Below are 23,951 nucleotides of genomic sequence, written 5' to 3' on the forward strand. Positions count from 1 at the left end.
TCCACATTTCACTGGAGAATTATCCGCAACTGCCTTAGTTAGACAAAAGCTCTGACATGGATCATTTTACCATTTCAGAGTGTTTGTATGCCCAGGAGACAATATAGACACTTAACACGTCTCTCTGCTGTTTCACCTGCCCGCCGCATTTTCGCTCTCGGCCAGGTGTGACATTTCACTGTACAATGAGCTTCTCTATTTTACAAGCCACATGATTCTAATGAGGACACAATATGATTCTCTGTGTGCTCGCCATTATTAAAATGAATCTGGGTTTTTTGGCAAAAGGTCAGCATGTAACCGAGTCGGTTTCTGTTCTGCTTTTTTCTGGTGAGCAGACGGCAGGTGCACTCTGTGGTTTTGCTATAAGGAAATACAGTTTCTATTAATATGACTCTATTAGTAATAGATGACTTTCATTAGTGGTGTTTGATTAAGCCAGCATCATATTTACTTTAACAACTCTAATCTTAACTCATATCATGCAGCTTGCTGTGGAGAGCAGTGCTGTAATTTGAAAAATAAAACTATTACTTATTACTGGAAACTTAGATTACTCAATTTTAGAATAACACTGAAAACAAAATGTGATGAAAAGCTTACATAAAAATGAGAAAAACAGAAATGATAAATTTTGCCTTGACGACTAACTGAAATAAAATAATAAATTGAAGTGAAATAACTAAAACTACAATTAAAAGAAACATAAATTAAAACTAAAAAGAAATCTAATACACAAAAACTAGTACAACACATATATTTTGTACATTTTTAATTATTAATCAAATTAATAAAAAAATATATATATAGTATTTTATTTTTTATACTTTTTTGTATTTTGTAAAAAAAAAATGAAAATGGAATAAAAATAAAAAACATTTAAAAATACTTTAATTGTATATAAATAATACTAAAATAACAGTGGTGGAGGGATTTGTGATATATTAATTAAAATCATAAAAACATTATAAAACTATTTATGTAATTATTATATATAGTATTTAGTATTTCATATTTTTTGTATTTTGTAAAAAAAAAAAAAAAACCTATTGAAAATGGCATAAAAAACATAAAAAAATAAAACCTTGCATTTTTTAAAAAATTGAAAAATGCTTTAGTGTATAGAAATAATATTAAAATAACACTGGTGGATGAATTTGTGATATATTAATTAAATTAATTAAAAAATATATATATTTTTTTTGTGTATTTTATAAAAAAAGTAATAAAAATGGCATAAAAATAACAACAACAACAGCAATAAAAAAAACATTTAAAAAACATAAAAATAAAACATTTTAATTAACAAATGCTTTAATTGTATAACAATAATACTAAAATAACACTGGTGAAGGAATTTGTGATATATTAATTAAATAAATTTAAAAATTAAAATTATTTATAAAAGTATAATTATTATATATAGCAAAAAAAATTGTTTTTGTTTGTATTTTGTAAAAAAAAAAAAAAGTAATGAAAATGGCATAAAAATAAAAACATAAAAACATAAAAAAACATAAAAATAAAACATTACATTTTCTAAACATTGAAAAATACTTTCATTGTATATAAATAATACTAAAATAACGGAGTGATTTGTAAGGTGTAATTTTCACCTGGTGGACAAAAAACCCAAAGACTTCCATTAAAAATAGTCCCATAGTATAAGTAGCTGTGAGGAACCACCTAGCAACACTGCCTTTGTGATTTTCTATTCATAAATGAAGTTTCATTCTTTGTTTTTCTAGTGTGTTTTTGAATGCCTATTAGTATTTGCTGCTTGCTGGCCTGTAAGAGAGGAATTTTATTCTGTATAGTGCAGTCTCATCTTAAACTGTGTTTAAAAATCGCATCGATGCATTCAAAAACTAATGCTTCATATGCTACTAAGACCTTCATTTGTATTTTATTTATTGCTTTTATTGGTCAGAGGTTAATAGAAGCAAATGAGAGAAACTCAAAATGAGAAACACAATATGAGCACAGAACTAAACATTTGCTTGATGGGAAATGTTGAAAACCTTGATAAAGCTATGTAACAAACTGATATTTTGGTCTAGAAGGAAAAATCTGAACAGATAAGAAATGAGACACTTAAAAATGAGCCACCATCTACCAGCATTGAGGCTGCAGTCATCCAGATGATCAAGATTGAGTGCTTGATGCAATCAATGTTCTGCTAAGCATCACTGCATAGAAAGTCTCACCTCATCAGTTAGTGAACTGGGAGACTGCGTTGACTTTACACGCCTCCCCTCGTATTACACAGCTCGTTAGATGCTAGTTTAGAAGGTAATCAGAGCTACTTTAACTTTGATCATAAGCAAGATGAATGCATGCACTTTAATTTGCAAGTGAATCGCTGTTAATTAGTACGGAATATGTTGATTCACCTTTTTAATATGCGTTAGATTGGAGATCAAAGTCAATGAGTGCTTTCAGCATACACCTAATTAATATAGAAAAAATAAAGCAATTATGCATATTTTTAAAAAATGTTATTAAAGATACCACATGCACAAATGGAAAGCAATTTAAAAGACAACAGACAGCTATTTAAAGCAGCGCCATGGAGTTACTGAGTAAATATGAGGCCCATGAAATTACCATTTTAACCTCTTTCTTCTTTGTCTGTTATGACTTTTGTCTTTTTTAAGTCACTTTAAATAAAATGGTCTGCTAAATGCATGCATGCAAATATGATTAAATAGATGTATTTGTAAAATATAGGGACAGGAAAATAGATTTGTAAATGTTTTTTTGGCATTTTTTGGTGAAACTGAATGCGGAAAATAATTTTAAAAGAGATCTGAAAAGTACTGCATCAGATTTTTCTCATATTCAACTAGATTTGTACATTTTTGCATTGAATAAACAGGCTATTATGGTTGGTTGTCAGGTTTTTGTGTCAAGTGGTTTTTAGTGCATTGCTAAGCAGTTTTGCTGGGGTGTTTTTATGGTGTTATGATTAATAAAAGAACAATTTAATAATAACTAGGACAATTTCAAGGCAATTTGATTAAAATGTTTAAATATTTTAATTGGAAATATGTTGCATTCTTCAAAAAAAACTGACTTTTGCTTTAATCAGGGATAAAACAGTCACAGAAAATAGAAGTTAAAATGTTAAATCTTTTCTTCAGTATTGTGACATACAAAATAATTGGTGTAGAAACTATTTTTACTTAAAGATTGCTAGTAAATTTCTCAATTAATTATAAAAAACAGCAATTAACACACTGAATTAAACATTAAATTTAAGTCTGAAATAGTATTTTGTTGTAAAAAAAAATCTGTTGTGTAAATCTGAGTGTAACAGTTTAGCGAAAAAGAAAAACGTAGAAATAATTTTCACTCAGATATTGTTAATAAATTCCTTCTAACAACAAAGAAATTGCAAGTAACACACTGAATTTAAAAACTAAATTAAAAGTTACATTTTTAAAGTGAAGTATCTTTAAAAACGTATTTAAGTTAAGTATTTTTAAATGCAACTTTGAAAAATATTTTTTTATAGTGTAGGCTGAATTTTTATTGCATGCCATCTTTAATACTAATGCAAATGGTTAATTTGCCATGCATTATTTTATACAACATTATTACGAGCTTTGTTGATGATGTTATGATGAACCATGCCAGAATATGGTGTTTTATAAATTTATAGGTCATGTGAACTACCTTACAAAAAACGGATTTGAGCATTTCCCCAAATCTAGCTGAAGGAGAGAAAAAAGGAAAATGAGAAATGAGTGGTTGAACCTTTCAAAAACACACACAGACTGATCAGAGTGTTCTACAAAGGATCAGATCTGGATCTTTCCAGTCTCACTCAACTCTGCTGACCTTTGCCCCCCAGTTGCTAGGATCATGCCCCTACGAGGGTGGCTGTGGGTTGAGTGGCGACAGGATCCCGCTATAGCTGTGCCGCCCTAAACACTTCCATATGAGGGTCCATCCTAAACCATGGGAAAAAGTAGCTTGGGTCAAAAAGTCCATATAAACATTGTTAAATGTCTCTTTTTATTATTAGTGTTAGTATCGCTTATGTTTTTAAACCCTTAACCCTAAATATTTAATTCTGCTGCACAATTTTTTTCCACACTGACATTTCCCCCCCCAACATGTCAATTGAATATTTCCATAGTATCACTACATATGAAAGTGTAGTCTATTAATTACCCTCAACCATCATCTGTGCAGCTACCTTCAAAAAACAGCATCTTATATTACATGAAAAAAGAGGAAAAAGTCTCCCGAGGGGGGACGCAACCCCACCAGGACAGAACAATGGCGTTCCTCTCCTGAGTCCGTGATTGAATGCGCCCAGGATTCAAGTACAAACATTCCAGCGTACAAAAGGAGCAAAGCCAGGAGGGACAGGAACGGGGGTGAGGGGGAGCGCAGGTGAGGAGACAAGTCTGAACAAAACCAGCACAGACGCAGGCACATTGTACTGTATCACTAATTTGAAGTAATTGAGCATTACATAGGTATTTTAAAATACAAAAACTTAAAATTATCTAATTAAATTAGCTTACATTTTATAATGGGGTAAACAAGACTTTTATTGTAGAAATAACTTAAATTTAGTACTTAAAGGGGTCATCGGATGCCCATTTTCCACAAGTTGATATGATTCTTTAGGGTCTTAATGAAAAGTCTATAATATACTTTGGTTAAAAATTCTCAATGGCAGTGTAAAACAACACCCTTTTTACCATGTCAAAATCAGCTCTGCAAAAATCATCCTGTTCCGGTCGAGGCTGCTTTAAATGTTAATGAGCTGTGCTTGCTCCGCCCCTCTCTTGGAGTGACGAGCCTGTTTACTTTAGCCGCATTTAGCAGCGTTTAGCCTCTAAACTTGCTAACTAGCACGTTATTAAGAAAGGCGATTGCAAAGATTCATAAAAAAACCCTTATACTCACTTCTGCTGTAAGTGAAGCTGGGTCACAAATGATTTGTGCGAACATAGACGGATATATGTAGATCGGGAGGCACATTCCCTTTACAAACAAACGTAATCCACTGCATCTTCAGTGGCTCAGATGTCGGGAGTAAATGACGACCACTATGTTCATTATTACATCCAGCAACACAACACCTCAATCGCTCGATCGGAGATATTCTTGTCTAACTTACATCCCTGCTCCGGCATCGAAACAATGGAAGTCGACTGTTACAGCTGATTTAAGGCAGGTCTGAGGTAAGACGCTCATGTCAATCAACTATCGTGGGAGTGGCCTCTGTTGGTGTGACACAACATAGACAAGATGCTGAGAATTGCTTGATTTGAAAAAGGATATTATTTTTACAGATTAAATAAAAAGCACTGGGTGGATTTTTATCATTTTAGGGTGGTTGTGTACACACACTGCCAACACACATTTATGTTAAAACAACATGAAAAAGTGAACTTTGCATCCGATGACCCCTTTAAAATATTGTTACACCAGCTCAAAAAAAAATTTGAGCAAATACTCAAACATTTAAGCATTCCCATAAAGGTTTTTAAAATTCCATGTAAAAATTACTTAAAAAGAGACTTGCAAAAATGATGCACTATATTTTTAAGTAAATCTAGCATTTTTTTCAGTGTGAGTGACAGCAGCACGTTTCCTAATTTATAAAGCCTACTGCATCATATCTGATAAGTGAATTTTTCAAGTCTCTAAATAATCAGCATGATCAAAACATTGCTGAAAAACCTGTTGTACACAATCTACTACATGCCTTCTGTCATCTGACTGATAGTTTATATTCTTAGAAAATGAAAGGACTTTTAGTGTAATCGTGAAAACATGGTTTATGTGTCTTTTTGCTGTGAATGGAAGAATGACTTATTATATTGTTAGTGATATTTCAAGATGAACATTTACTCAACTTAGGCAACTTTCCATGCATATTTTTTTTAACAATTGTTAAAATCTGAGTATCAAAAATGATCATCAGGCTTTTGAGGGATATTTATTTGTTCATCTCTGATTAAAATCAAATTTGTCAAATATATTTTAAAACAAATCATAAAAACAACCCATTATTGGTTATTGAGAGATTTAGAATGAAACTGATATTTATATAATTTTATGTAAGTATCTGTAATATGTGACTCTGGACCACAAAACCAGTCTTATGTTGCACGGGTATATTTGTAGCAATAGCCAAAAATACCAAATTCATCAAAGTCAAATTCATCGATTTTTCTTTTATGCCAAAAATCATTAGGATATTAAGTAAAGATCATGTTCCATAAAGATATTCTGTAAATTTCCTACCGGAAATATATCAAAACGTAATGTTTGATTTGTAATACGCATTGCCAAGAACTTAATTTGGACAACTTTAAAGGTGATTTTCTCTCTATTTTTTTTTTTTGTTTTTTTTTGTTTTTTGCACCCTCAGATTCCAGATTTTCAAATAGTTGTATCTCGGCCAAATATTGTCCTAACAAACCATACATCAATGGAAAGCTTATTTATTCAGATTTCAGATTATGTATAAATCTCAATTTTGAAAAAATTACATATATGACTGGTTTTGTGGTCCAGGGTCACATATAAATTTATATTACAATTACACATATATTTATTTTACAAATAAAATTGGGTGTTTTTCCTCAAATTTGAGCTCCTTATTCTCATTTTATTGTACTATATGAGTTATAAAAGCTTTATGTATCAAATATGTATGCAATCATTTTTATGATTTTTTAAAGATATTCTCAGGCTTTACAAGGTTAAAACACACACATCTGAAATACAATGTCCATAAACAAACCACAGAAATGTTATGTGTAAAGGAGGAACAATAAATGGCAGTTGTTTCTGCAAGACAGCAATGAGAATAAATAGAGAGCAAATGGAGATATTTTTGTTGTTTTTCTCCTGAGAAAATAGTCTCAAATAAAAATTTTGCTAATAATTTGTGAAAAAAAATAATAATAATAATAATTTGTAACAATTTTTGTTCATTTGAAAATAAAATGAACATAACTGATCTCCACTTGAGTTTCATAAACCTAAAATTGTCTCAATCTATGATTTAATTTACCAGTCCCTAAAAATCCTCAATGTAAAGTCAGACATCACAATATGACCTTCTCTAATGAACATTCCTAATCAAATTCTCTCAAATCGTCTGTTTACGTTCATTTATAGCTCTACTCTAAATAGCAAGTGTTGCAGTAGTGCCTATTTTTATTTCTCTTGAAGAATTTTAAGAGGAACATAAAAGTTGATGAGCTCTGGACGAGCAATTTCAGACAAACAAAACAACAGACACCACAATAAAAGCAGCTGCACATGTTCGGCCTGCATGTTCTCCCAGCAGAATTCCCTGTGTTTTTTCAATCTGGTTGACAAAAGGCTTGATTATTAGGCAAACTGGTTAGCTGGCCAGCTTTTGTTGACTGGCAACATCCAACAGACTCTTTTGTGTGTTTCCATAGCTTTTCTTGGTATGCTTTGATGCAGTTGCCCTTTTGTAGAAATCCATACAACCTTACAAGTCATTCTCACAGGAGCAGAGAGACAGAACTGAAATCAGTAAACCAGAAAAAAAGTGGGTGGACTGTTGATTTAGAGTTAGACTTATATTTTAAATAAAAGCAAATGTAACAGATAAGTGAGAGATGACTTATGCTGTGACGTTTAACATGTGGGTTATTTACAGGGACAATCTAAAGTCTCTGTGACGTGGTTGGAAACACAATGATGTATGCCTCACCGGAATGCCCTTTAGGGCAGTTCTCTCACCCTCTGTCAGGAACCAAGTCACCTGACCGGCCCATGTGCCTGAGCTAAAGAAAGTACACATGGGAGTTTTTGTGGAACAAGTCAGGTGAATGTCTATTTACATGGATATTTTCTCTTTGCTCTCGTGCTTTCTGTATGTTTGCATGATATTTAGATCTTAATTCCCCCACCCATTCTTGTATATACAATTACATCCAAACCCAAAAATGGAATTTCGCTGAAAATGTACCTCAGGACATCAAAGATGCAGATGAGTTTCAGAGAAATTCAGCATTCCATCACTCGCCAATGGATCCTCTGCAGTGAATGGGTGCCGTCAGAATAAGACTCCAAACGGCTGATAAAAACATCACAATAATCCACAAGTAATCCACGCCACTCCATTCCATGATATTTTGTGAAACAAAAAGCTTTGTGTTTGTTAGAAACAAATCCATCATTAAACCTTTTAAACTTTAAACTGTTGCTTTTAAAGAAAATACAAGTCCTTTCTCCATCAGATTATCTGCTGGTCTGAATCAGGAGAGAAATATGCACTGATCAAGCACAGTTTACAAGCAAAAACAGTCCAAACAAATATGGACTGTCAGTGGATTTTGATGTGAGAGGACAACAGGTGATTGATTTTAACTTGAAGAAATGTTGTTTTGGATTACGGACTCATAATTTGCACACAAGTTTAAAAGTTAAAACACCTTAATGATTGATTTATTTCTTAATACAGTTTTTCACTTAACAAGACATTAATTGATGGACTGGAGTGGTGTGGATTACTTGTGGATAATTTTGATGTTTTTATCAGCTGTTTAGACTCTCATTCTGATGGCACCCATTCACTGCAGAGGATCCATTAGTGAGCAAAGGATGTAATGCTATGTTTCTCCATTGAAAAAACAAATTCATCTACATCTTGGATGGCCTGAGAGGGAGTAAATTTTTTCAACAAATTTTCTTTTCTTGGGTGAACTGTTCCTTTAAGGCACAGATTTAAACCAAATCTATTTTACAGTACAAAAAGCGGGAAAATTCTGCATTTATTGCAGACTTTTATATTTAGTTGAAACTTATTGCGTGTAAGTTTCCCAGGCCCAGAAAAAACACATTTATGACCACAAGATCAAAACTCTCACCCTGCAATCTAAAAATATGAAATAATGAACAGGCTAACTTCCTTTCTATGCAAAAGCTGTTGCTATCTTAAATCTTTGTGCGGTTTCTAGTGGCTTTATTAGATATTACTAGAAGAGAATAAAAAGTTCGCTTACCGACTTAAATCTTAAGCACATCTTCAGTACGTGATGTGAATAAACAGTGCAGTGCTTCCCCCTAGTGGCCATTACAGCAACACCATAAAAATTACGTCAGAAAATGTCCTGTTTTTTAAAGGATTACACAATCATGCAGGACTAGTTACAACACTGGATTGGCAGGTCATGTTTCATTCCATCTTACTGGTGATTCAGAACAAGTCCATTATTTTTAAATAGGAAGCTCCTACCTTATGTAACACAGCTTTTTTATATAAGCAGGTAAATGAAGTCACATGTTATTGCTTAATGAACATGTGCAAGCATCATAACTACAGTACTTTTACATTATCTCCTTTCAATTGTTTAATGCATAATGTTCTTGCATAATGTGGAGCATTGAAATTATTTTGACTTAGCAAGATGCAAAACAAGACGTCCAAGACAACAAACGTCATGAACAATCCCCAAAAAGCAGTTTTATTGAGAAACAAGATGACATCACATCCTTGTCACGGTGAACAGAATTATTACTTGGCGTGGTGTAAGTTTGCATATATCAGTGAAATCAAACCTGCAGTCTCTGGGACAGACCTTTGGCAACTTTAAAATGTAAACCAAACATAACAGTTATCACAAAATCAAACAAACGAAACAGAGTAGTAAATCACAGAATGAGTCATGCTCCCATGATTCTTAGTCAGCACATGTTATCTGGATGTTCTGGAGAAGAACAAACATCATAAATCCTCAATACGACAATAAAGTAGAATTGCTTTTAGATAACATCATCATTACTACATTTTATTTTATTTTTTTTTTTAAATAAATCAATCGTTTATTTTCCTCTTAAAAGTACCCAATATCCAATGCTTGAACTTGCTTCATTAAATGTAATTTTCAGGTGTACATCATCTCAGCCATGTGCGACATCTTTTTCGGGATGTAAAGGTAATATTCCATGTATCCGGAAAGGTCCTCTATTGTGATGTCATCCACGTAGGCGCGGGCCTGTTCGGAACAAGAGCGAGGGGAGCTGGACGTCCCATTGGAAGTTCTGCTGTTGGTCGAACTGTCCTGCGGGTTGGGAAGCTTCCGCTCGCATTCGGAGATCACGTCTCGAAGGCCGGTGAATGAGTAAACCTCGACCCCCTGCCAACCGGGACACTGGCATTCCCGCTGCCCACACGGGCACTGACCGGCCTCCTGCAACTTGGACAGAGTTTGAAAGTCAGACGGAACTGCATTACCTTCGCCCGCCTCCTGAGATCCCGGCCCACATCCTAAAGCGGGCCTGTTTTCGGGAGCGCTCTCGTCATCCGAGGGCATTCTGGGACTGAGGGGTGATTCCTGACCCTTTGGAGACGGGAGGTGCGTTTCATAGCCGACGACACCGAATACAGTGGAGCATGGAGCTGAGAATGCTACTTCGTTCTTGACAGCGCCGGAGTCGTCGGGCTCTGGCGGGGTCTTGTGTTTGAGGTGTGCAGGAGGGGGAGACATTTTGCTGCAGTAGGTAAACTTAGGAGGATGAAGGATTGGAGATTTTGATCGTCGTCGTCGCTGGCTTCTCACAACGCCTCTAGATGACTTTCTTGTGCATCTATAGTAAAAAAATAAAGGTGAAAATGTTTATTTTATTTATAGTCTATAACATGACTTTCTAAGGCCTCTAAATGATCAAAGCATGCTGAAAAACGTATGCATAAACTACTACATCCATTCAGTCGTCTGATTGATCATTCAGACTTCTTTTTGCAATTAAAAGACCTTTAAGCACAATTGTAAAACCGTCCACCTTTAGCTCATGGTTCACATGTTTTTGCTTTGGAATCTTTACAGCTTTTTATAGTAAACATAAGAATACATTTTACATTATTAGTAATATTTCAAGATAAACATTTACTGGACCTAAGCAACTTGATTTGTTCATCTCTCAATCATTATTGCATTATATGTTTTGAAAATACACAGCTTTGATATTAAAACTAAGCATTTAAAAAGTGGAGTGACAACTGATATTTAGATTTAATGTTAAGCAGTCTGCTATACTATTATAATGATCTTATTGAATTACATTAAATGGTATCAGAAATTAATCTCTTTGGCCATATAAATAACTTCACCAAACTACATGTTTTTGCTCAGTTTGGGCCTTTTCCTCTTATATTTTCACTATATCAAATTATATAAGCCAGGGGTGCTCAACCCTGGTCCTGGAGATCAACTTTCCTGCAGTGTTCGGCTCCAACCCTGTACAAACACACCTGAACCAGCTAATTAGGATCTCAAGGAGCACTTGATAATTACAGACAGGTGTGTTTGATTAGGGTTGGAAATAAACTCTGCAGGAAAGTTGATCTCCAGGAACAGCGTTGGCACCCCTGACATAAACCATAAAGGCCTGACATCAAAAATGATGCTCAACAAAAAAACATTTATAGCCTAAACTTTCAAAATATTCAATAAACTGTTCCATTTATAACAACAGAATCAGTTTTCAAGCTGTTCTTTCATGTGTCAGGCTTTACAGGGTTAACTAATTCAGCATCTTAAAACAGTCCTCACCCAAGCCAGTTATCTTTTGAGGAGCTCATCTTGGATTTGGCTCCTTCCGGGCTGCTTCGAGCAACCAATCTGGAAGCCAAAGATTCAGAGACGCGGACTGCGGTTGTGGAACTGGAAAGGAATACACACAATTACCCGGGCAGTACAAAAATAAGCCCCTCTTTGCTATTGAGAATCCATTTCACTTGTCAGCTGAAATAAAATTTAAAAGTCCGCAAACCTTTCAGCATCCACACGCAGTTTCTTAAAAGCGGTCTGTAGTGTCTCCTCTTCACACTCCTTTTCTACTTTCTCCACAGCAGCCATGATGCTAGACAGCCTTAAAACTGAAAGCAAAAGCATAGAGTAATACAAATGATCCACAATAACAAACACACCTATTTATAGAACGTCAATAAATATAAGGCTCAGTAACTTTATGTTAAACCACTCAGGTACTTCAAACAATTAGAAGAATTCAATAAATGAAGACAAAGTGCAGTGGTTTGTTCAACTTTATTCAAGAATTTAGATTAACCTTTGCACAGAGATTATACAGAACTAACTGAGGATCATATTATGTAAATACTGCCTTACTCACAAGCAGCCTTCAAGTTCAACCTAACTAATTATATTTAACATTAATATTATCACACTGAAGCCGCTGACAAGTTGTGATTAATGTTATGAAACACTGATCACATGAACACATCGTATTATGAAATTTAGCTTAGCATTGTGTCCAGCCCATTGGCGCGATTTACATTAAGGTCTACTTCGCTTGACCAAAATATTAGAAACAAAAATAGACCATTAGAAAAATATACTTACGGCCAAAAGACCCAAATCCGTGTAAATCCCTGACATACAGGAGTTTGTTTCTCCTTTTATGATGGTATGTGTTCACAAAGCTAACAGGCTAACGTTAGCCAGCCAGCGTGTAGCGACGAAATTTGTGAGAAAACTCGCGTCAAATTGCCCGATGACAGGCTGTCGACGGGCATAACGTGCTCTAGATATTACGTCAGCACGGTCAATACTCAAAACCAATAGCAGAAATCAATAAACCATACACAATTTTCTAGATTTTTCCCTCGCTAGTCTCTTGTTTACACTTAAGCACTCAGAGTGACTCTGCAACAACGCAGATCTTGATGACGTAGTGCACGTACACAGAAACGTCAGCAGATTACGAATATCCTTATAGAAGCTTCTCGTGTTGTGCCTTTTAATGTATTTTCTGAAATGATGCAATATATTTCATGCAGGTGTAATGTTTTAATGGTATTTTTATTAGGTATTAAACATTTAAAAATACAGCCAACGGTACAAAAAGGTTAAAAAATGTATGAAAATATAATTTTCCCGCTTATATAATGTTTATATAATATAATGATTTTTTTCGTCTGGTATTATTATGTGAAAATGTACCTGACCATTAAACCATTACCATACTTTTTTCATTTCAGTCATTATTTTTTATTTTATTTTATTTTATTTTATTTTTAACCAAATCGTTACACAAGCACTGCAAACAGCTGAATGGCGTCCTCTTGTGGTGATGAAGTGAATTGTCTCGGGCCTCGTGCACCTTGCAAATCCTGTTAGTAGTTGAAAACAGGAAGCCTGGAGTTGTAAAGAAGCCAGACGCAAAATACATCATAAAGATGGAATTTATAGCAAGGTTGCCATGGTGGAAGTGCTTGTATTACTGTACAAAAAAACATAACCAGATGCAAAGCACATTTAAGCCAGATCCCTGGGGAACGGAAAACGTTTGGTGAGTTCTTGTTTACTCTTTTTCCCACATGTGCATGAGTTTATGTTTGAAGAAAACCATAGGAAGCCCTAAAAACCTCAGTGTCTGTTTCTGACTGTTACATGTGGCAGATGTGTGCAGGATCTCACACACAGGCCAAGTGTTTTGGCACAAATACTTTACATAACAATTAAAAATGCATTTTATAATTTGCTTTTCTTGTTCTTTTATCCATGTTTGGGTTTGATCTTGAAGGAAACTTTAATGATGTCTGAAGGGAAATGAGCTGTGTAATTCTAAGCACAGCATGTTCAAGCATTTAAATTGCAATGCCAGGACTTTTAAAGTCCCTAAATAAAAGCATGTTTACACACAGTCACTTGACAACATTTGTTGGACTATAAATGTTGTACAGTTTGATAAGGGAATTATTTGTTAAGGCAAATATTTTTAAGTTAGTAAGTGGGACCTTTCCATGAACCAAAAAATAAAAAGTAAATAAAAAAAAGAATTATTTACATGCTATGTAATAGAAAGGAGGAGGAAATTTAAGGTCATTGCTAAAACCTTTAAATAATTATACATTTAATTTGGTTTATTTATTGTATTATCTTTATTTAAATACAAATTAAATAGTTATGAAAGGTCTAAGCCTTAAAATTATTAAAACTAATATGTAGTGTTAATACTATAATTTATTTAAATAATGTTATGTATGTATAATGCCTCTAATGCTTATGCATTGTAAACCTTTTACTTATTTATAAATTTATTTACAAAATCTGAGACTTTAATTTCTTAAGATGTAAACTTATATGTAGTGTTTATATTATTATTATTATTAATAATAATAATTTAAATAATATTATATGTAATGCTTTTGATGATGTTTTGGCATTGATAACCTTTAATTTTAACTCTTAATTTATTACTCTTATTTTATTTTATTTATTTGTTTTATTTACAACAGTCTAAGACTTTATTTCTTTATGATGTTATATATAATGTTTTGGCATTGTCAAAATGATTTTTTTTTTTAAACAAAAGTCTGAAACTTTGAAATTATTTCTTTTGATACAAACCTTTATATAGTCTTCATATAATTATTTAGTTAAATAATGTAATATATGCTGCTTCTATTACTTTTGCATGTCTTTTTTTTTTTTTTTTGTTTTACCATTTCAATATGTGGTTTTATTATGGTTAATATTAGTGCTAGACTTTATAAGACCCAACTGATACAATTAAATTAGTGTTTTTATTCTAGATTCTCCCATTTATGCAATATTATATGCGCATTTAGATTGAGGACAGTTTGTTGCAGTTTGTGGCTGTGGCCTGCAGGTGGCGCTGTAGTTACACTCATTTGTCTTAGTAAAGAGGAATCTTTAAATAACTACGCCCCTTGCAATCTGTCTTGTGTTGAAAAGATGATCTGTTCTCTGCATTAATCAGGAACGAGGTTCCTCCTGCTCCAGAAAATTCCTCATGTTATTGAACTTGATCCCATATATCACGTTACATTGTTATATACAATCAGGAATCTTGGGCTTCACAATTACAGTTGATAGAGGACAGTTTAGCCTGTCTTGAAAGACTGATTTTCAAAAGGCCAGACAGTAGCGATCACAATCATTATGAGTCGTGATGAAGCGTTTCGAGGTTATCTGTTGTGTAATTTCCACTAGTCCAGTAAGAACACCCGCGGCATTGTTGAGCTCCTGAGCTTCCCGGGGCCTTCATTCTAGTCGAAACGCTTGTGAAAACAAACGTAAGCTTTATAAACCATCATTTCTCAATTTATAGAAATGTCAAAGCATGGCGCATACAGACTCTATTCATAAACACAATAGCGGCCTTTTCTTCCAGCGCCTTGGCTCTGGTGGAGGGATTTTACGCGCTCTCTTTAAAATCAGCACATTTCAGCTGCTCTCCCTTATAAGCTTTCATGGATGCAGAGGTTGTGCTGAATGTAAAAGCTTTCCTGCCCACATACTGTACATCCACTCACCACCCATGTGCTGCTTAAAGACTGAAGAGTCCTGTTTTGGGTTTGCTAGGGTTTTGGTTGCTGGGGTTTTGGCCTGTTGCTAGGGTGTTCTGGGTGGTTGTTAGAGCATTGCTAGGAGATTTCTAACTCAGATGTTCTTTATAATAGCTAGTGTGTTGTGGGTAGTTACTATGGTGTGGCTAAGTTATTGCTAGAGTGTTCTATGTGGTTGCTAGGACATTGCATATCTAAATACTAGGTGATTGCTAAGTAGTATTTGCAGAGGTGTTGCTAGGGTGTTCTGGCCTGTTGCTAGGGCATTTCTAAGTGACTAGTAATGTGTTCTAGGTATTTGTTAGGAATATGTAAAGATTATGTAATTGCTAAGTTGTTCTAGGTGATTTCTGAGGTGTTGCTAGGGTGTTCTGTGTGGTTGCTAGAGCATTGCTAGGGTGTTCTGGGCAGTTGCTAGGGCATTGCTAAGTGACTAGTAATGTGTTCTAGGTATTTGTTAGGAATATGTAAAGACTATGTAATTGCTAATTTGTTTTAGTTGATTTCTGAGGTGTTGCTAGGGTGTTCTGTGTGGTTGCTAGGGCATTACTACGGTGTGCTGGGCAGTGGCTAGGGCATTGCTAAGTGATTAAGTATTTATATCTAAATACTAGGCTATTGCTAAGTTGTTATGTGTAATTGCAGAGGTGTTGCTAGGGTGTTCTAGGTGGTTATAGAGCATTGCTAGGGTGTTCTGGCCTGTTGCTAGGGCATTGCTAAGTGACTAGTAATGTGTTCTGGGTATTTGGTAGGAATATGTAAAGACTGTATAAGTGTTGCTAGGGCGTTTTGGGTAGTTGCTAGGGGATTGCTAAATTATTACTAAGGTGTTCTGTGCATTTGTTAGGCGTTGCTAGGTAATTTCTAACTAAGGTGTTCTTTGTGACAGCTAGTGTGTTGTGGGTAGTTGCTATGGAATGACTATGTTATTGATAGTGTTCTGTGGTGTTGCTAGGGTGTTCTAGGTGGCTGCTAGGTGATTGCTAATGTGTTCTTGGTATTTGTTAGGAATGTCTAAATACTAGGTGATTGCTGGGGTGTTGCTAGGGTGTTTTGGGTAGTTACTAGGGCTTTGCTAAATGATTACTAAGGTGCTCTGTGTATTTGTTAGAGCCTTGCTTGGTGATTTCTAACTAAGGTGTTATTTGTGATAGCTAGTGTGTTGTAGGTAGTTGCTATGGTGTTGCTAGGTTATTGCTAGAGTGTTCTATGTGGTTGCTAGAACATTGCTAGGGTGTTTTGGGTGGTTGCTAGGGCATTGCTAAGTGATTATATGGTGATCTGGGTATTTGTTAGGAATCTCTAAATAGGTGATTGCTACATTGTTTTGAATGATTGCTGAGGTGTTGCTAGGATGTTCTGGGAGGTTGCTAGCTAAATGATTACTACAGTGTTCTGTGTATTTGTTAGGGCATGGCTGGTTGATTTCTAACCAAGGTGTTATTTGTGATAGCTAGTATTTTTTTGGGTAGTTGCTATGGTGTGGCTACATTATTGCTAGGGTGATCTATGTGGTTGCTAGGGCATTGCGATTACTAAGGTGATCTGAGTATTTGTTGGGTATATCTAAATACTAGGTGATTGCTAGGGAGTTTTGGTGATTGCTATGGTGTTGCTAGGTTATTTTTCAGGTGTTTTTCATGTGGTTGCTAGGATGTTATTGCAGTGTTCTGGGTGGTGGCTTGGGCTTTGCTAAATGATTGAAATGTGTAATGGTGCTAGTGCGTTTCTGGGTTATTTCTAGGGTGTTCTATGTGGTTGTTAATGAGTTGCTGTGTTCTGGGCAGTTGCTAGAATGTTCCTATAGGTGATTTGTAGAATGTTGTGGGTTGTTGCTAGGTTGATCTGGGTGGCTGTTTACCGGCAAAAGTAAAAAGAGCCTAACCTCAAGTCTATTCTCTGGTCTTTAGATATTTTTTGGCTCACATCACTCCTTCATTGTAAGTCTAGAGAATTTTTCTTATTTCTAGAGATTTTTTTTATTATTTGTTTTGATTGTAAAAGTATTAGCACATTTCTCCATGCACAGTTTGAGCTGAGTTAACCTTAGGTATGAGCAGCAACAGTATAGTATTCAGTTCAGCAGGCACCGCTAATGAAATAAAATTGAACCCTAACCCCCCCAGGCACTGTATATAGTTGGGTCAGTATAAGGTTTCCGTCTTTTACGTGGACGTCTGATGATTCAGTTTCTGCATACCTAAATAAATGATTTATTAAGGACCTTCATTTTATAGAATTACCATGCTCCATGTAAATAAAGACAGGGAACAGTTACTATGTAAACACTGGGGTATAAGAAAGTGTTTAAACTGCCTTACACAGACAATTTAAACTCAAACGTTCTGCATTAGCTGGAGGAATATTCAGTTATATTATTTTTGGCTATTGAGGGGGTTATTAGAAATGAACATTAAACGAAAGGTTGCATTTTAGAAGCATATCCTGAACACAAAAACAATTTATAATTCACTTGTGATTCTTTGTGCTTGGTTCCAGAGTAAAAAATATTGACGGTCATGCTTTGCAGAGAATAGGAATGGGAAAATATTCACTCTTTGTCTGCTAAAGTTTTATGTCTGTATTATGGCCTTCCAGTTGTTTTTGATGAGAGAAAAGTTACTTTTGAGATATTTTTGAGAAGCATTATTTAAATATTTTGATATTCTTTATCTTCTGAGAACTTCAGCTATATAAAGTTCTGTCAAAATATTATCTGATATTAATAAAGAAAAAAAAAACATGCCAGTCGCCAAGCCAACATTGTTGGAGTAAAGAGGCTATTAATATAAAATAATATCATTGTCTGCCCTGATGAATAATATTATGGCAGTTGTTTTTCTGTTCTCAGGCCTTTAAATTAGTCTAGCTCTTTTTGGTTGAAAGCGAGATATTTGTTTTTATTTAAGGTATTGAAAGCGATGTATTTTTTCCAGTAATTTATGAGAATTTTTTAGGTTTGAAAGGAATAGTTCACACAATAATGAAAATTCTGTCAGTTATTCATATCATTTAAAAAATAATAATGCAGTGCTCCACAGAAATAGTCTACGCTATGTTTTTTTCTAATGTCTTTGAAGTCTTTTTTTTAACAATATTTTTCTTTTTTCCCCCTCTAACCAGATTTTGTATGCAATTCATTTTATTTATAGATATGCTATCTATCTCTATTTTTATTGATGTTATAATGTGTCTGTGTATGCAGTTGCTCTAAAATGCATTTAAAATGCATTGCATAATGTCAAATTGGGTATTATGTGTCTTGCTGCACCAAGTGTGAATCAAACTGGTTTAATAACTGCGTTTGACAAAATCAAAGCTGAACCACAAATAATATCCATTGCGCACTTCCCATGCTATTAACAAGACAAACAATAGAAGCAACAAATAAATAAATTAATAAAAATAAATAAATACAGCATAACCAAGCCTTATAAGCAAAAATAACAATGCCTGTTTTATGTTTGGTGATCACATTAACCTGTGTATTAAATACTGGAGTATTTTCACTATCCTGTGCTAGTGAACAAAGCAGTTGATGTTGAAATGCTCTCCAACCCTTCAAACAAGTGGCTCCTAAGAGCCCACACACCCACAGCTGCCGGTCAGACCTACGTGAACACGCTCCTATACATGTGAGTGCACACGCTGAGCTGGGTTGTAGCAGAAAGGCTTATTGACTATGAAAGCGGACCTGCTTCCTGAGAGGAAAGAGATTCCCACAGGAATACTGCCATACTGCCGCAAAGAGGAGGTACAGGGAAACGAGAGCCAGAGAGATGAGGTTCTGATCTGGACTTTTATCTCTTTAAGTCTCATTTTGGCCCACAGGAAAGGAATATCACAAATATAGACCTCTATCTTGTCTCTCCTAGATAAAGCGGAAACAAAACACTTACAAATATGAGACCAAGTCAGAAATATCAATAAAAATATTTCTCATCAAATTCTTCCAAGTCTAAATTATCTCCACTGATATGCGCATTCATTTTAATAGCCTTTTCTGTATGTTAAAACCTCACTTTGTAACTTTTCACTTTGTCCCTCTAGCGGCCGAAGTTACTCGCGTAGGAACATTGTTTTGATGACTTCGTGAGTTGTGCTTCGGCTCCGCTATTCTGCGCGGATGAATCTGATGGCTTCAGTCTAACCGCTGTTCCCATGTTTACAGACGTTAAAAATCTCTCAATAATGAAAGAAGGAAGAAAACGAAAGAATCTGAAAAGTATGTCTTATGAGGAATTAAGAAGTTCATATTCCATTGTTGTTTTGACTTACTGAAATCAGTTTGTTACAAAAGTTTGGCAACGCGGCCATTTAAACATAAATAAGGCTATTCATATCAGGTAACGGTGGGAACGATAAGATTTTAAGGCTGCTTATCCAGTGATTGTTTTACTATAGGGAGATGAGAGGGACTGTATTACTTACTTTTGGAGAAAGCGTAACGCCTAACTTGGATCACGTGTCCCCTTTACGGATAGGAATGAATGGGAAGTGCCGTAAACTGAATCCCACCTGTCGCAAAAAGTCTCTGACTTCTATTAAAAAAGAGCCATTTCTTCGTGGTAAATGTGGTAAATAGTTCAATCCAAAAGTACTGTTTAGTGTAAAACATGTTGAAGATTAGCAGATAGGCTGTTGATTCATTAAATGATAAGCCATTTCCATTCAAAAGCTGTTTATTCAGCATAGTGAAGCCACTCCTCCATTGACATCCATTCAAAAAATGGCCTCTGGTCTCCTTTCCCACGTACTGCCAGACCTGAAGTGTTAGTTTAGGCGGCTTGCCTTCTAGTTGCTTTGGTTTATCCATCTTATTCTTAAACGCGGAAGTAAGCCTATGGGCAAGACTTCCGGTTCATTCACCGTTACAAGGAAATAAGGAGACGATAAACAACATGCGGTAAACGGTAAAACTGTTTACACTGTAGAGCCAGTGTGTTCATAAGTAAGACAATACATTAAAATAATATGGTATGACATAGCAATTTGCAATATCAAACAGTAAAATTAATTTTATGTAAATTAATTTTCCTGCTTAAAATAGTAACCTGCCTCTTCTTTTCTTTAATCACGGATATGACATAAGCATGCACTGTCTAATGATGAAAATATTACTGTATGCATATTACAAAATGCAGTTTCCCTGGAAAGGAAAAATGATCGTTATTTTAAAAAGGATCATAATTTAAATTTTGTGAATTTCAACCCAAAAAGTGATACAGTGTAGCTTTCACAATTATCTCATTTCTTTGTTTCTCCTAAGGAATTTTAGAAGAAACATCTGAGACTTTGTGGACACTTAAATGAGCTCCCCATTGCATATCCCGAGCTACAAAACAGAAGGCTTTTATACTTATTACATGGGAATGCTGACATTTACACCAGGTACGCTCTTTAAACAACCCTAATGCTGAGGATGCTGGAAAATATTCTCATTCTGCATGAACAAAGTGGTGTTCTCCTCAAAGTTCTGGGCTTTCCGCCCATATTTTTTAAACCACTTAGATTTAAGGCATTCTGACAACATGGAGCACTTGTGAGATTGCTGTAGGGAGTGATTCTGTTCCGGCTGGCGGAAGGATGCAAGGTCAGCTGGTTCCCCTTCAAGTCAGGCATCATTACAGACGTCCTGCGGAGGCAGAAGGACTTTCTAGAGCAGACCCGTTCCAGGTTCTCATGCAGTCACAACAGAGAGCAAAGAGCTCATAAACTCCATCTCACTTAGGGAGCCATGTGATGTCAAATAAATGTACTGGATTTAGCAAATGTTCACTTTTAATCGCATCTTTACTGAGATCAAGCATTACTTCATTTAAGTATCCTCTAAAAGCCTACACTGAAATGCCATCAGACCAGAAATGACCTTTTAAGGCTTTCTAGGTCTTAGTTAATGCCTCTATCTTGTTGGTCTGGCAAATAAGCCTCATACTTTGCTGTCTAGTCATCTGGTCTGTTTGAAAAATCTGCCAAACATCTGGAATTGAGTCACTATACATGTCAACCTTGCTAAGTAATGTCTTGATGGTGGTCAACTAAGTGCATTTGTGTCCTACATACCTGTCATGACTGATGAATGAAGGTAATAAGAACTAATTGTATCATATTAGGTCAGTTACTCACAATATCTGCTCATAACTTTCAGTTTGCCATAGTTGGTCCACAAGAATGAGTTAGGATGTCTTAGTCACATTGCTAAGTTACCTAGTAAGGAAAGTTGCTTTTAAATAAGCAGTGATTGTACAGCGGTACAGTCGTAAAACCACTGTAATCCACAGATTTTTTTTTAATACACTTCTGTTTAAATATTTGGGGTCAATAATTTCTCACCAATAAAGTCTCACCAAGACTGCATTTATTTGATCAAAACTAAAAAAAAAAAAAAAAGAAACAGTAGTATTGTGAAATATTATTACAATTAAAAAATCAGTTTTCTATTTAAATGTATTTTAAAATGAAATATATTTCTGTGATGGAAAGCTGAATTTTCAGCATCATTACTCCAGTCTTCAGTGTCACATGATCCTTCAGAAATCATTCTAATATGCAGATTTGCTGAATTTATATATTTCTGTGAAAACCATGGAACATTTTTTTCAGAATGCTTTGATTTAAAAAAAAAAAAAAAAAGTTATCTTTTGTAATAATAAATGTCTTTACTGTCACTTTTTCTATTTAATGTATGCTTGCTGAAAAAAATTATTATTATTTTTTTTCCAAGAAAAGAAAAGAAACGGCAGTGTCTTTTTTGTTTTTTTTTTTATTCATATTATTTAATGTTAATTGTTTGCGGAATTTGCGAAATGTAAATTATTTTGCCAAAATAAGAGGGATCATACAAAATGCATGTTACTTTTTAAATAGATATTTCACATAATAGATATTTACATATAGTCCACAAGAGAAAATAATAGTTGAATTTATAAAAATTACCCCATTCAAAAGTTTACAAACACTTGATACTTAATACTGTGTTGTTACCTGAATGATCCACCGCTGTGTTTTTTTGTTTAGTGATAGATGTTCATGGGTCTTATTTGTCCTGTTAAACTGCCTGCTGTTCTTCAGAAAAAATCTTTCATGTCCTACAAATTCTTTGGTTTTTCAGCATTTTTGTGTATTTGAACCCTTTCCAATGACTGTATGATTTTGACATCCATCCTTTCACACTGAGGACAACTGCAGGGCTCATATGCAACTATTACAGAAGGTTCAAATGATCACTGATGCTTCAGAAGGAAAAAACATGCATTAAGAGCCAGGGGTGAAAACATTTGAACAAAATGAAAATGTGTACATTTTCTTAATTTACCTAAATACCATATTTTTTTCATTTAGTACTGCCCTTCAGAAGCTACAGAAGATACTTACATGTTTCCCAGAAGACAGAATAAGTCAAATTAAAGTCAAATGAGTCCCTCAGTTGTCCTCAGTGTGAAAAGATGGATTTCAAATCATACAGTCATTGTTGGAAAGGGTTCAAATACACAAAAATGCTGAAAAACCAAAGAATTTGTGGGACCTGAAGGATTTTTTTGAGGAACAGCAGGCAGTTTAACTGTTCAGGACAAACAAGGGTATATTAAATGTAGTTCCTCACTATCCATTTGATAATAAGCTTACATATTTTGTTCTTGTGCGGTGTTCAGGAAGAAAAACATGAGTTGTCAAACATGACAAATCCTTCAAAGCATTTGTGTTAATCCATTTCATAACCTCTTTGCAAAGTCTGTCTACTCTACCGTGCTTTACCTTGACACACTAATTGGCTCGCATTTGGCTCCTGAACACACAAACGTCCCTGGGAACAATGAGTACAGACATTTTTCATACTTTTCTCATCTTCTCTGTCTAGGCACTGGCCTCTCGGACCTTAAAGGGCCCTTCTCAGAGCTGTAAATGAGCTGTCAATCACAGGCCAGATCCTTTCACTGATTGGAGCAGAAGGCCGATCAGGCTGGAATGATGGGAGAGTGCTGATATATTAGACAAACGCTCAGCCAAAATAAAGAGACAGAGGTTTCTTTATGCTCAGAGAGAGCAGCGTAGGGAGACTGTCGATGCGCCACGTACACGTGCCCAAAGTTTAAGTTTAAGCCGCTCTGAGAGTTTCATTTCAAGCAGGAAGGCAAAGCTGAAAGAAATTTCCTTTTTATGGTATTGAATACAATCCTTCCTGTTACATAAGGGGTGTGAAGAACGGATACAGATAGAAGAATGAGTCCCTTCATATCTCTTGTCTCCGAGCGGAATGGATTGATGTGAAAATAAATTCCGGAGGCCTGTTGGCAGTGGTGGACACATGATAAAGATTAGTCGATGTGCCGATGTGCCGTTCCCTCTCACGCATATTTGCTTTAGTAATTAGGAGGAAATGAGCCAAAGACCTCTAAGACCCTTCAAAAATTTGCACACACACTTTCACACTTTTCAACACAATTTATGGGGTATGTTCTTAGCTTTCATCCTTTGAAGATGATCTTGGATGTGGCAGCGGTGTAGTATAATAGCTGCTTTGTGTAAAGTTATGTGCAGTGTTATGGAAAAGACACCAGAGCAGTAAAGCAGAGTAAGCTGAGATAGAGGACATCATAATATC

At 35.0% G+C, this 23,951-nt stretch overlaps 1 protein-coding gene and 1 long non-coding RNA gene across 2 annotated transcripts; one reads left to right on the forward strand and one right to left on the reverse strand.

Annotated features, from left to right (window-relative positions):
- Positions 1-9,453: 9,453 nt before the first annotated feature.
- Positions 9,454-12,721, reverse strand: oser1 (oxidative stress responsive serine-rich 1). The gene is made up of 4 exons (XM_051113395.1): positions 12,378-12,721; positions 11,788-11,893; positions 11,568-11,678; positions 9,454-10,602 (listed from the first exon to the last, which is right to left on the reverse strand). The coding sequence occupies exons 2-4, from the start codon at positions 11,871-11,873 to the stop codon at positions 9,900-9,902; spliced, it is 900 nt and encodes a 299-aa protein (XP_050969352.1). The 5' UTR covers positions 11,874-11,893; positions 12,378-12,721; the 3' UTR covers positions 9,454-9,899.
- A 441-nt stretch (positions 12,722-13,162) lies between these two features.
- On the forward strand, positions 13,163-21,003 carry LOC127166997 (uncharacterized). Its single transcript, XR_007827948.1, has 3 exons — positions 13,163-13,326; positions 20,619-20,740; positions 20,861-21,003. It is a non-coding gene; the product is annotated as an uncharacterized LOC127166997 (long non-coding RNA).
- The last annotated feature ends 2,948 nt before the right edge of the window (positions 21,004-23,951 follow it).

The sequence above is a fragment of the Labeo rohita genome, chromosome 6 (assembly GCF_022985175.1).
Source record: "Labeo rohita strain BAU-BD-2019 chromosome 6, IGBB_LRoh.1.0, whole genome shotgun sequence".
NCBI lineage: Eukaryota > Metazoa > Chordata > Actinopteri > Cypriniformes > Cyprinidae > Labeo > Labeo rohita.

Coding starts and splice junctions, on each gene's coding strand:
- oser1 (XM_051113395.1), bottom strand. CDS start 11,873: ATGGCTGCTGTGGAGAAAGTAGAAAAGGAGTGTGAAGAGGAGACACTA. Junction 11,679..11,787: donor CTGCGTGTGGATGCTGAAAG/GTTTGCGGACTT, acceptor ATTCCTTTCCAG/TTCCACAACCGCAGTCCGCG. Junction 10,603..11,567: donor TCAAAAGATAACTGGCTTGG/GTGAGGACTGTT, acceptor TTTTTACTATAG/ATGCACAAGAAAGTCATCTA.